The sequence below is a fragment of the Aquarana catesbeiana genome, linkage group LG01 (assembly GCF_042186555.1).
Source record: "Aquarana catesbeiana isolate 2022-GZ linkage group LG01, ASM4218655v1, whole genome shotgun sequence".
Classification (NCBI taxonomy): Eukaryota; Metazoa; Chordata; class Amphibia; order Anura; family Ranidae; genus Aquarana; species Aquarana catesbeiana.
Genome location: NC_133324.1, coordinates 472,605,844 through 472,618,988, shown reverse-complemented (window position 1 = coordinate 472,618,988; position 13,145 = coordinate 472,605,844). Strand labels below are relative to the sequence as shown.

The following is a 13,145-nucleotide window of genomic DNA, read 5'->3' as shown; positions in this document are numbered from 1 at the left end:
ATGACTTTGGTGAAGATGCGGGGGGAAGAGGATAGTCCGAAGGGAAGGGCCCTGAACTGCCAGTGAAAGGTCCCTTCTCTGGTATTTATTGCCAGCCTGAGGAACCTTTGACACTGATCTGCAATGGGAATGTGCAGGTAGGCATCCCTCAAGTCTATCGATGCCATAAAGCAGTTTGGAGGAAGAAGTGTCTTTACCGAATAGATAGAGTCCATTCGGAACCTCCTGTAGGTGAGAGAGACGTTCAGAGGCTTCAGGTTCAGGATGAGCCTGAACTTCCCCGAGGGTTTGCGCACCACAAAAATGTGGGAGTAAAAGCCTCTGCCCGTCTCTCCTTCTGGCACTCGAACTACCACCTCCTGTTCCTCCAACTCCTGGAGGGAGGAAAGGAGAGCCGCTGACCTCTCTGCACATTTCGGAAGCGTGGTTACGAGGAGTCTGCATGGTGGAGGTTCTGCAAACTCCAACCTGTACCCTCTTCTTATGACTTCCAAAATAAAATTGTTGGAGGTGATCATCTCCCACTGTGGCAGGAAGGCCCCCAGTCTTCCTCCCACCCTTATTCTGTCACTTTGTCTTTTTGGGCTGTTCAGGAGGGCGAAAAATAGCCCCCCCACGCCCCTTCCCTTTTTGTCCCCACCCCTTTTTCTGTTGATCAGATTTTGGGGGGTCCAACTTCTTCCACGGCCGAGACTTTCTTTTAGTCTCTGCCGGTTTTCTTTTAAAAGGAAATGCCTTTTTTCTGTCAGCCGTTCTATCCAATACAGCTTCCAGACCTGGCCCGAAAAGCAAGTCCCCCGTGAGAGGAATGCCGCAGAGCTTAACCTTGGATGCGGTATCTCCCTGCCATGTTTTAAGCCATAGGGCTCTTCTTGCCGAATTGGACAATGCGGCTGATCTTGCAGACATACGCACCGATTCAGCTGACGCATCTGCCAGGTAAGCTATTCCTTTAAGGAGCATGGGAAAAGACGAAAGGATTGTTTCCTTAGGCGTGCCCGCCTCTATATGCGCCTTAATTTGCGTTAGCCAATACTCCATGTTTCGTGCCACCACCGTGGACGCCATGGCAGGTTTGAGGTTCCCTATGGAAGAGTCCCAGGATTTTTTCAGGAGGGAATCTATCCTCTTATCCATGGGATCTGGGAGTGCCCCCATGTCCTCAAAGGCCAGGTCAGTGTGCCTGGAGACCTGCGAAAAGGCTGCGTCTAGCTTAGGCGATTTGTTCCATACCAGCGCCTCCTCTTCTGCAAAGGGGAACCTACGCTTAAGTGCCTTTGAAAGGAAAGGCTTCCTTTCGGGGTCTTGCCACTCCTTTTTGATGGCGTCAACTAAGACCTCATGGACCGGGAACACCTTCCTTTTATGTTCCCCTAGTCCCTTGTACATCTGGTCATGGAGTGAAAGTTTTTTCCTTTCCTCCTGGATTCCTAGGGTGGTATGAATGGCTCCTAGGAGCTCCTCCACCTCCTCCAGGGAAAGCTTGTAGCGAGAGGATCTTGTGGATTCCCCTTCCGCCTCCTCTCCCTCTGATTCCCCCTGGGGATCTGAGGACCCGCTATCAGGCTCTTCCTCAACCTCGAATCTGGCACCTCCTGGATTCTCTCCACTTCCCGAGGGAGCATCCATTAAGGCCTGAGGAACACTCTGCTGTGCTGGTGGAGAAACAACCTGCGGCTGTGGCAACTGAAGACTGGCAAATAATGTCTTAAAAGTCTGCACCGTATTGGAAAGTTCTTTCACGGATGCTGCTAAATCTGAAGACTGTTCTCCAGATTGCTCCCTTACTAGCCCCTCTATACAATCCCTGCAAAGGGGTTTAGACCAAGATTCCCCCATTGTGATTTTACATGAGGGGCATTTCTTCTTGGCACTGTGGGGCGACTTGCTTTTCTCTGTAGCTTTGCCCTGGAAAACAAGTTAAAAGTAGGGAGCAATCAGCAAACTTTCACCAGCACTACCACGGAGGGCCACCAGGGGTGCACTTCCCGGGACCAACCATCACCAGGGACCCAGACACAACCCTTTCCCCCCCTTCACCACCAGGGGGAGTTCTACACCTGTGGAGCTTTACAGGAAGCGGTAAGGGAACACCACCCCAGGGTTCCTCTTACCTTAGAGTGGCTGGTGCAGGATTCTCCTGGAGCGGTTCTTGAAGCCTCTGCTTCCGACATCTCCTTAGAGTGCAGTGGTGATCCAAGCCCCTGTGTACTGTCCCCACAGCAAGTCAGAGGCAGCACCAGCCGAACGCGCGGTCCGTTTTCAACACCGCGACCGGAACCGGAAGTCACGGGTCAGACGGAAACACCGACCTCCGCCGGAAATGACGTCACCCGTCCTCCGACCCAGCGCTCAGAGCTCCCACGCTGGCTGCAAGTGCAGGGCGGTCTTCTGTGCCTCCACCTATGCCACTGCTAGGCAAGAAAGAAAACGGACCCCCCCAGCTTACAACTTCACTAAGAGAAGCTGGGGGAGCGTGATGTGCAGTCTTCTAAAAGGTACTCAGCCACCCTAGCCCCTTAGACTGCAGCTTTCTTTAGAAAAAATGAGCAGGAGAGAGCCAGAGAGAGAGCGCCCCCTTTGGTCAGCCTGCAATTAGCCTCAGCCTCCCTAGCTGTGCGGCCCTGGTTCCTTGCGATGTCTCCCCACCGGAGGAAACACCAGAACTGAGGGGCCGGGGGAGAGCGGTGAGGTTTAAAGCTTTAAGTTGAAGGCGGTGTTTCCTCAGAAGGGGAGGAGCCAAGGTCTCTCTATGGTGCTGTCCTGAAAGACGGAAATGGGAAAAAAGAAGACCCATAGGTGGACCATGTAACATGTTCCCAAAGATGAACCTATCTTTTAAATTGGTTCTGCTTGGGCAAATGTAAGTATACATAGTCCATACCTGGCCAATCCCTCCAGTAGCCACCGCTACAGCAGTGATCCTTGATGTCCTCCAGGTACCGTGCCGATCGGCTGCCCTGTTGCATAGTAATCACAGTCAAAGTATTTTTTCAAAGATTAGTTGAGGTGGAGGCATCTCGACCTCCACATCAGAGAACACCTTACATTCATACATGTTCTCTGAATGGTGCCCATGCTGAGTGCATATTCTTAGCACTGATCACTGTATTAGTGTCACTGGTAACCAAAAAGTTTCAAAAGCGTCAGAGTTGGACTGTCCCCCGCAATATCGCAGTCCCACTATAAGTCACTGATTGCCGCTGTCATGTCGATATGGGACGCTCTCAAAGTGTGCATTCACATGAGACATACAATCTTCCGGTATGCGTCCCATACCCTTGCTTTGTGACTGTTCTGTTGATATCGAATGTCCTCAATAGTGCATGCGCAGCTACGAACAGCATTTAAAGAAAAATGGCTTTTCTTTAAATGCACACGCGCTATTCGAGAGCGAGCGTTTTATATTGACAGAACACCTGTTGCAAAGTGAGTGGAATGCGTACCAGAAGATTGTATGTCTCACGCACAGTTCGGGAGCATCCCATACCACCATAACACTGCCATTACTAGTAATAAAAATGATATAGTTTGAAGACGCTAAAAATTTGCACAAACTAGCGTTGCACCGATACTTTGACCTTCAGTAAAGTAAATCTGTAGATCTCTTGCTATAGTGTCATGTTCTGTTAGTACCTAGAGCCAGTATGGGTTAAGTCTCCAAACGTGATTGGGGGCTGTGGTTAGAAGTGATGCCAGCATCCAACATGGGGAATGGTCTGACAGGGCTCTAGGTGCAAATCCCACCCCTGTGACTTTGGGGAGCAGCGTTTTAGAAACTAATATATATAGTCTATTGTGCACATGATAGCATGACTGGTAGAGTGACAAGTGTATGCTCTAGCTGCAGGGTATCTATGCCGCCACACATCTATCAAGGCAAACTCTGTCAATGTGCAGCTTAATCTAGTTTGTCTTGACCCACAGAGTCGATTTCCAGTTTGCACTGGGCGATCTAAAAATGGGTTCATAGTCATATTGAAATCCCCCATCCATATAGCAGGTACCGTTGGGTAATAAATGACAGACCCGCCTTGATGACCTCCAAACTATATTTGGGGGTGGGGGGTATAACATGCAATTATTAGTGTAGGAAAACCTCCTATGGCTGCATGTAAAAAACAAGTACCTGCCCTGCTGGTCCGACTCCATCGACACAAATTCAAATGGGGTTGCTTTGGTCACCAAAATAGAGACCCCCCCTGGACAGGTTTGTATAAGTACATGGTATGCCCATCCAAAACAGGGACGTTTTAAAGCAGATTGCAAATGTCCTGTGACATGAGATTCTGTTAACGCTATATTTGCCCTCTGCGCCTTCAGATGCGAGGGTCGCAGTGTGCTTAATTCTGTCATGCACCCCCCTCCATGTCATGAATTTAATTGTGGTCATTTAGATGTTTATTGGTATATAGAGGAGCAGATCAAGAAGACAGCATCATAATAGATTAATAACACCATTTCTAATAAACCTGTAGGATATACATTATTTTCATATGCGATCAAAAGTGCATGCCAAAACCATAACTTGCATTCAATATAACAGCACGATCCATAACTTTGGCCCCTTAGATGGGCAACATCCCTCCCTCCCAGCTCCACACCTCCCCAACCTGGTGAGAGCATATTGTACCCAAAAACGAACATGTCGTCCAGCAGATTATTCTGCCTGGAGGTGCATATCTTATCACTTGTACTTGGTGTAGAGTAGTAGTGAGCTCCATTTCTGGGGGGGGTATTTTTCACTGCACAGTGAGTGGTAAGTGACGGGGGGGGGGGGGGGGGGGGAGAACAATACTCCTTGGGAGTCCGCTGCTGTGAGAGTCTCTTGCTTCCAAGATATAAGGGCATAGTAGGACAAGCCTGTCAGCAGGTTTAAAGCCAGATCTGTGTGCGCAAGGTGCATGGAACGATATAGGGAAAAACAAAGTTGTTCCGCCAGTCCAAGATTGAGAGTAAACAGTTTATTTGAGCAACCCAGGCTACATGTTACAGAACACAGTATATGTGTGCCCCTGCGTGCACTCCCCCCCAGCCCAAGCCAGGTCTGCTGCTGTATTGCATCCCTGGTTCCATGGCCAATCAGGGAAAGATATGACACCATGTGTCAAGGAGGTGGTGATGGGGGGGGGGGGGGGACCCCAGGGGATATCAGCTCGCAGGTGGATGCATCAAAGCTTACTTACTGAGGCGATCGTTCTGTGCATCAACTAGGCCGGCCGCTCCCGCCGGTCTATCCAGGCCGCAGCCGCGGCTGGGTCTTCAAAGAATTGTACCTAGCCATCTTCCTCCACTCTGAGTCTGGCCGGAAATAACATGGCATACTTAAGGTGCAATTCCCGAAGGCGATGTTTAGCATCCTGGAACTGAGATCTTTTCCTTTGCACTTCATTGGGAAAAAAAAAAAAAATAATCAGGAAAATAACGCCACGTGGGCATTGCCCACTTGTATATTTCCTTTTTATTTCCGTTTTCTCTGGCGAGTCTCATAATTGTCCCGGTCTCTGAAGTTCAAGAATTTAGCAATAAAAGTTTGGGGGGGGGGGGGGGTGTTCCTGCTGGTGGAGGTTTCGCCAGTATACGGTACGCCCGTTCCACCGCAAACATTACCGAGAATGCCTCTCGGCCATATGTTGTGAGGAGGTTCTCTAGGTACTCGGTCGGGTCTTTACCTTCCGTACGTTCTGGCAATCCTATAAATCGGAGATTGCATCAGTATATTATATTCTCCATGTCATCCTGGTGTGAGTGGAAATGTTGATTCTGTCTTTGCATGTCTTCGGTGGCATGCTGCAAGGGGTGTAAAATATCCTCTGCTGTGCCAATACAGGTTTCCGTCTCAGTAACCCTGTGCTTTAGTTTGGAAAGGTCCTGTCTCAGGAGTGAGATATCCATCTTCACTTCATCAATTTTGGCCGTAAGTGTGCCCTGAAGCGTGGCTATGGCGTCCAGCACTTTAGCCGTGTCTGCTGCATGGCGGTCCTCGTCTGGACACGTGTCAACGCCATCTTTGGCCTGCATGTCTTTTTCTTGGCGGCAATATTTTGCCAATCTATCCGCTGCAGTTTGTCACCTTTTTTGGTGGCAACATGGTGTCCCTTGCTTCTGGTATCTGTGGGCGGCTTTGTGGGTGAATATATACCCCGATTTGCAGTCAAGATTTTAGACAGGAGAAACGCCAAGAGGAGCTCCCGCTAACCACATCCTACTCCATCGCTCTCCAGGCCATGCCCCCCGTGTTGCACCAATACTACTTTTTTTTTTTTAAACCGAGTACAAGTACTGATCCCCCCCCCCCCTCACAATTTAAGCTTTAAAATATTTATTACAAAATTCTTTTTTTTTTTTTTTTTTTAAATCAGCACTGTTGGGGGAGGGGGGCTTTGGTGAGATATCAGGGGTCTAAACAGACCCCTGACATCTCCCCTTTCAGACAGGAAAACGGAGTACACAGATTCCCCAGTCCCTTTCTCTGCAGCCCCAACTGCATTGAATACGAATGGACAGGACAGTTTACAATGCTCAGTAACGGACAGTCAGTGATCAATGACTGTGCATTCGGAAAAAGGAAGGAGCTGGTAAATTACAGATTTACCAGCTCCTTCCTCCACTCTCCATCCTGACATATCTGGAACAGGGCGAACCGGAGGACGACGAGGGAGTCGGTGCTTGTACCTCCCCCCACTGCCGCATCGATCACCTGTTGTGAGGTTGCCTGGCCCCCCTGCTATGCTGAGGATGCCTGGCAATAGTTATCGGACCAAGCATCGGAGCATTTGCACGAGTACCGATACTTGTGCAAATCCTTGGCATCGGTGCAACCCTAACACAAACCAATCAATATACGCTTATCAGGATTGTTTTTACCAAAAATATGTAGCAGAGTACATTTTGGCCCAAATTTATGAAGAAATTTGATTTTTTTTTTATTGCGGAAAGTAAAAAATACAAAATTGTTGGCCTTTTTTTTTTTTTCTTTGTTTATAGAGCAAAGCAAATAAAACGCAATGGTGATCAAATAAAACCAAAAGAAAGCTCTATTTGTGGGGGGGGAACTACAAATCTTATTTGGGTACAGTGTCACACGACCGCGCAATTGTCAGTTAAAGTAGCGCAGTGCTGTATCGCCAAAAAAAAAAAAAAAAAGGCCTGGGAGAGGAGCTAAAGTGGTTGAGAGAGTGAATTTCCATGTTAAAAAGCACATTTTAGAGGCATAAAAAAAAAAAAACACTTCAATAGCAAAGCTGCAGAGAGGAGATGCGTAATGTATGCATATACCTGTGTAAACGTGTATAGACAAGTGCATGAGAGAGTAAATGCATTTCTATGTTCAGATTTAGAGGCCGGAAAATGCATTTACATTGATCATATGCGCATAAAACGCACGTACATACGCAACATTAGAGGATTTTTCTCTGGCAAAAAAAAAAAAAAAAAAAGCGCTGCATATTTGGAGTATGAATTGATACATACACCCACACCCCCCCAAAGCAAACACTCTGCAGCCCCACCACGAGCAGCTCCCTCAGCACAGCCCCACACATAGAGAGTCGCTCACCATCACTCTCATCGCTGTGCCTCCGCCGAGACATGGCTGCTCCCCGGTTACCGTTCTCTCAGTGTAGATAGCGGACGAGCTCGGCTCCGAAAGGCGCAAGAGTACGAGGAAAATCTCGCGAGGGCTTCGACGGATTTCCACTCTGATTGGCCGCCCGGTTTCTCGAACTTACTCCAGAGGCACCAAAGAGAGAAGCGTGCACGGCTGTAGGACGCCGCTTCCGGTTCTCGCAGAATGGGAGGCCAGGCAGAGAGACGTTCTTGCCAGGCACTGGGTTGGCGAGTCTATGGTTTTAGGGGGTGTGAACTTCCGGGAGGCCAGTTCTCTGAGGGAGCGTGTGTAAAGCGCAGAACTTCGATGTGTGCAGATGTTGCTGTGGAAAGGCATGCTTATGATTGGTGTCAGTGCCTACCCTTCTTAGTGACAACTGCTCTGCCTATTTCTTTTATGAATGTCACAGGGATAGGGTGTAAGAGGAATGTCCCCAATTGGACAGAACTTTTAAAGTGAAACTTCAGTCTTTTAATCAACATTGGCTATTCCTAATCCTTATGCTGCTTACATCAGTAAATATGAAAGCATAGGTGTGTGCACAGGGTGTGCTGAGTGTGCCTGGGCACACCCTAATCACTCTGTGTGGAGCTGATTTCCCTTGCTTCATGGCGCCCCCTGTCTGCTCACCCGCAATGCTGCCAGCTTCCCTCCTCTCCTGTTTGCAAATGTGTGCTAACTAAACCCCTGTTTTTTAACGCAAACTGTTGGACAGGTTAATCTGATTGGTCAGCAGACAGGTTGGTGAGTTGAGCTATGGAATGTTCTGTTCATGTCTCCCTCCTCTCCTCTCCCGCCAGCTGCCATGGGGGATGTTTCAGGATGAATGAACATAGTGAGTGATCTGTACTGATCACTCCTGTGTTCATTCTTAAAGCGGACTTTCAGTCATTTTTTTTCAACTTTCCATCTCTTAAATCTTTTGCCCTTGTTGTTTTAACTTTGGATTGTAAAACATTTTTTTTCGGCCAGTAAATACCTTATACAGCACACTTCCTGTTTCGTGTCTGCTCATTAGCCTAGGCTTATGGCATCATGCACAACTCTCGTGAGAGTTTGCCAGGAAGGGAGGGAGGATGAGTCATAAGAGGGCCAATGAGGACTGCAGAGCTGTAGGTGTGCCTCTGTGTGTCTGTGTAATTCCAGGAAGTGAACAGGCAGCAGCTTCAGCTGCCCACAGTTAAAATGATTGCAGCCAGACTCAGTGGAGGGAGATTTCTGCAGCATATTTGGCAAGTAAGGATGAGCTCCGGCGTGTTCGCACAGCCCACGTGCAGAGCCCACTAGGAAGTCATTGCTGCGCTAATCACAGGCAGTGAGACATTGTCCAGATGCACGTTTGCAGAGATTGGGAAATGTCTCACTGCCTGTGATTAGCGTAGCACAGTGCTGACTTCCTGGCGGGCTCTGCACTAAGAATGAGCTCCGGCGTGTTCGCACACTCAACGTGCAGAGCCCTCCAGGAAGTCAGCACAGCACTAATCACAGGCAGTGAGACATTTTCCCGATGTGCAGCTGCAGAAATCGGAAATGTCTCACTGCCTGTGATTAGCGCAGCACCGACTTCCTGGCGGGCTCTGCACGTGGAGTGTGCGAACACGCCGGTGCTCCACCTTACTCTGCATGTGGGCTGTGCAAACACGCCGGAGCTCATCCTTATTGGCAAGTACAGAATCACAGTATATATAAAATATTATAATATGCAAAGTGGTTGGAGGGAAGCTTCAGAATGGCAAAGATGTTTTTATTACAAATTATGTGAGCGGACTGCAGTTCCTCTTTAACTGAAGGACAGTAAACTATGTTTACTATGCTTCAGTTTGTGAATGAACAGAAAGCCACTCAGCAAAGAGCACTTCCCATTAGTTTACTGTTCAGTGCAGCTGAGGCTGCAGAAAAAGGGACTGGGAAGCTCTGTCCTCTGTCCCTTGATATTTCACCAAAGCCCCCTAGCAGGGCTCCTAAAAAAATTGTAGAGATATATATATTGTAAAAAAGAATTAAAAAAAAATAAATTGTAAAAAATAATTTAAAAATAAAAACTACTGACACCAATCTCTGCTCTACTGTCACCAACTGCTGCTCTGCTGATATACACACATGTGTGTTTGTGCTCTGGGGTGCACACTCTAATACAATAGGCTGTGCACACCAATGTAGGAAAGTATATCATAATGTTACCCCAACATTTCATATTCCTCATATTACCTGCTGTACCACGTATGAACCAGTCTCCTGTTCTCTTTAATTTGTTTCTCTTTGTGTAAAATTATTATTATACATGATTTATATAGCGCCAACAGTTTACGCAGTGCTTTACAACATGGGGCAGACAGTACAGTTACAATACAAATCAATACAGGGGGAATCAGAGGGCCCTGCTCATTAGAGCTTACAATCTAGGAGCGAGAGTCAAGTGGAACAAAAGGTAATAACTGTGGGGGGTGAGCTGATGGAGAAAATTAAAATACAGTTGTTAGGTGTGGGTAGAATAGGCTTCTCTGAAGAGAAGGGTTTTTGGGAATCATCTAAAAGCTAATAGAGTAGGAGATAATCTGACAGATTGGGGTAAGGAAGGTGTTCCATAGGATTGGAGAGGCTCTGGAATAGTCTTGGAGGCAACCATGGGAGGAGGTGACGAGGGAGCTAGAGAGCAGGAGGTCTTGAGAGGAACGAAGAATAATCTGATGTTCCTGCCAGTCCCTCTGTTTTCCTATTAAAAACTGACCACACTAAACAGGAGAACACACCGTGGTCAGTTCTCTAGCTGTGCTGAGAACTCAGTGTGCTCTCCTCCAATGATCAGACTTGTCCTGGCAAACCCCTCTGCACAGCCTTTCACTGGGAAGATCAGAGTGCTGCTGTTTCTCCTATCCTAGCTCTCTGAGCTCCTTATGCAGCTAAGAACAAAGGTTATGTGATCACGTATAAAGAAAAGAAATTTATTTATACATCAGGGATGCCCAGCCACTGGCCCAATGAGCCCTCTGATGTTGCCCGCGACCTCCTACTCTGGAATGGCGGGTTGGTAAGCCCAGATCGCGGGCCCCAGTCCCTCCATTCCAGAGCATCAGTGTTCTGAATAGAGCCAACGCTAGAGAAAGCACAGCTGTGGAGGGAGCAGAGCCTGCATAAGCCGATGCTTCCTGTATAGAGCCAGCTCTTGTCACAGGCGAAGTGATACCAATTGCACTCCACCTGGGACAGCAACAGCTGTAGCAAGGGAGATTCCTGAATGGAAGATTATTATTTAAGGTAAGTTTATTACTAAAATCTCAGTGTATATATGGGCATATCTCTTATGCAGTGCTTACTAGGCTGCTTTCAAAGGGATTGGCAGGTTCAGCACAGTGCATTGGCAGGTTCAGCACAGTGCACCTAGTGCACTCTGGATTACCTGCACTGAGCCATGCAGGAGTTTTGGTGCACTTTCAGACCTCCCCAGGCCACTTAGAGCTAGGAACCCCAAGTTTGGTGTGCTAACACAGTTGGACTAACAATATAACATATCCAAATTTGGGGTTCCTAGCACCAAGTAGCCCCGAGATATGGGGCCCCAAATTCGGGACACAAAATGCCATTCTCTGCTGCAGAAGTGCTTGACATTTTGCGACCCGACTTTGGGGCCCCATATCTCAGGGCCACTTAGTGCTAGGATATGTTGTAGTGTTTGTTCCACTGTGTTAGCACACCAAATTTGGGGTTCCTAGCACCAAGTGGCCCTGAGATACCAGGCCCCAAAGTTGGGTTGCAAAATGTCATTCTCTGCTCTGCAGACACTTCTAGACGCAAACGCGGCTAAACGTGGCATGCAAACCCGGCAAAACGGGCGTTTCTAAACGCCGGTTTCAGCTTTTAAAAACCTGTGTTCAGCAGAGTTTGCACCAGCGTGTCGTGTGCATGAGGCTTTAGGGATGCACCAATACCATTTTTTTTTTACGAGTATGAGTACCAATACTTCTTCTTTTTAGTACTCGCCGATACCTATTACCAATACCCACCGCAACTGTTTTGTTTACACTCAGCAGTGGTACAAAGCAATGAAAAAATGGTTACAAATGAAATCATTTTTTTATTCTTTTACATTTTGCGTTTTTTTCAATATGAAATGTGTAAATATATATTAAAGGTGTAAAAATATTAACAAATCAAGCAAAAAAAAGTTTTAATTATTAATAGTTGATAAAATAGAAGTGAACAAAAAAAAAAAAAATCAGCAGGAAAAAATAATAATTCAATTGAGGAGAATAAGGAGTTAATTAAGGCTGATTAGAGTAAATTAGCTGTTAATAAGGGGTGAAGCAGAGGAACATTTAATAAAAAACACGCAACATTTTTTTTTATGTACTCCACAGGATGCTTTATCCTCAGATCGAAGTTCATCCCTTTCACCTGTAGATGAAGAAAAACAGTAGATACAAAAATAAACAATGTTTCTTTTTTTTTATTTCAAGCAATGTTGTTGCAAAACATTGCCCAGCTGCTTTTTTGAAATTTTTTGACAGATTCAATTGCCAGACTTAGGTCTCATGTACACTACAGCTGCTGAACTGAAGTTTAGGAGCAGTTGGGAATTTTTTTCAGCAGCCCCTGAACTCTCCTCTATGTTATCTTATTTGTACATGTACATTCAGTGGTTTAGAGGCAGTTGAGGTTACTGGCATTTTTTTAAAAGCAGAAAAGTCACGTTCAGGGCTGTAGTTTACCGGCATTTCAAATGCCAAATGCTTGTAACTACTTGTAATCGTGGTAAACTGCATTTATAAGCATTTTTAAAGGGGAAAACATTTCCGATCATTTTTGAACATAAAAAATTTTGAAATAACACAAATTTCACCACTTGCTCTTGCGTGCATCAATGGATGAGTCCAGTAGCGACAAAGTCCTCTCACGCAATTTTCTACATCTTCGGAGCCTCAGCAACATCAGGCGCATTTCATGGAACACTTCTATTCATGGGCACTTCTATTCAGGAGATCAATCCACAAATGTAGAGAAGTAGTGTCATCCATATAGGGGGTGCTATACTGACACCAGGGCAGCTCTTATAAAGAGTAGAAGCAACTCCAACTAGCAGGATATGAAGAGGAGAAGGCAGTATTAAAAACGTTAAATTACAACCAAAGTGGATTGCACTTACAGGATCACAGTGTAAAATGGGCATGTCAGATTATCACATAGGGTTCCATTCGGAGCATGCGCAGTTGAGCTCCTTCATCAGCTCTGAAACGGGTTACCGCCCCCGGACCTCACTACACCCCGTGCTGTTCACGAGTGAGGCATGCGTTCCACCATGGCCTCAGACCACAGGACCTCCCTGGGTCGGCTCACCACATCCACCTCCCCTTCTTGCTGCTGGTCGGCTCAAGGAGATGAAGCCACAGGGACAGGAATGGAACCCTTTGTGACGATCTGAGATGCCCATTTTAAACTGTGATCCTGTAAGTGCAATGCACTTTGGTTGTCATTAAATGTTTTTAATACTGCACTTAGAGGCGCCTTCTCCTCTTCTTATCTTAACATCAGGAGCATTTCC

General features: G+C 46.8%; 1 protein-coding gene across 1 annotated transcript in view; it reads right to left on the bottom strand.

Moving 5' to 3' along the window:
• Positions 1-7,823, bottom strand: part of NCBP1 (nuclear cap binding protein subunit 1) — a 78,966-nt gene extending 71,143 nt beyond the window's left edge. The window contains exon 1 of the mRNA XM_073591245.1: positions 7,559-7,823. Within this exon, the coding sequence (XP_073447346.1) occupies positions 7,559-7,592 (34 nt within the window). The 5' untranslated portion in view covers positions 7,593-7,823. The remainder of the gene's footprint in view (positions 1-7,558) is intronic.
• Between the last annotated feature and the right edge of the window lie 5,322 nt (positions 7,824-13,145).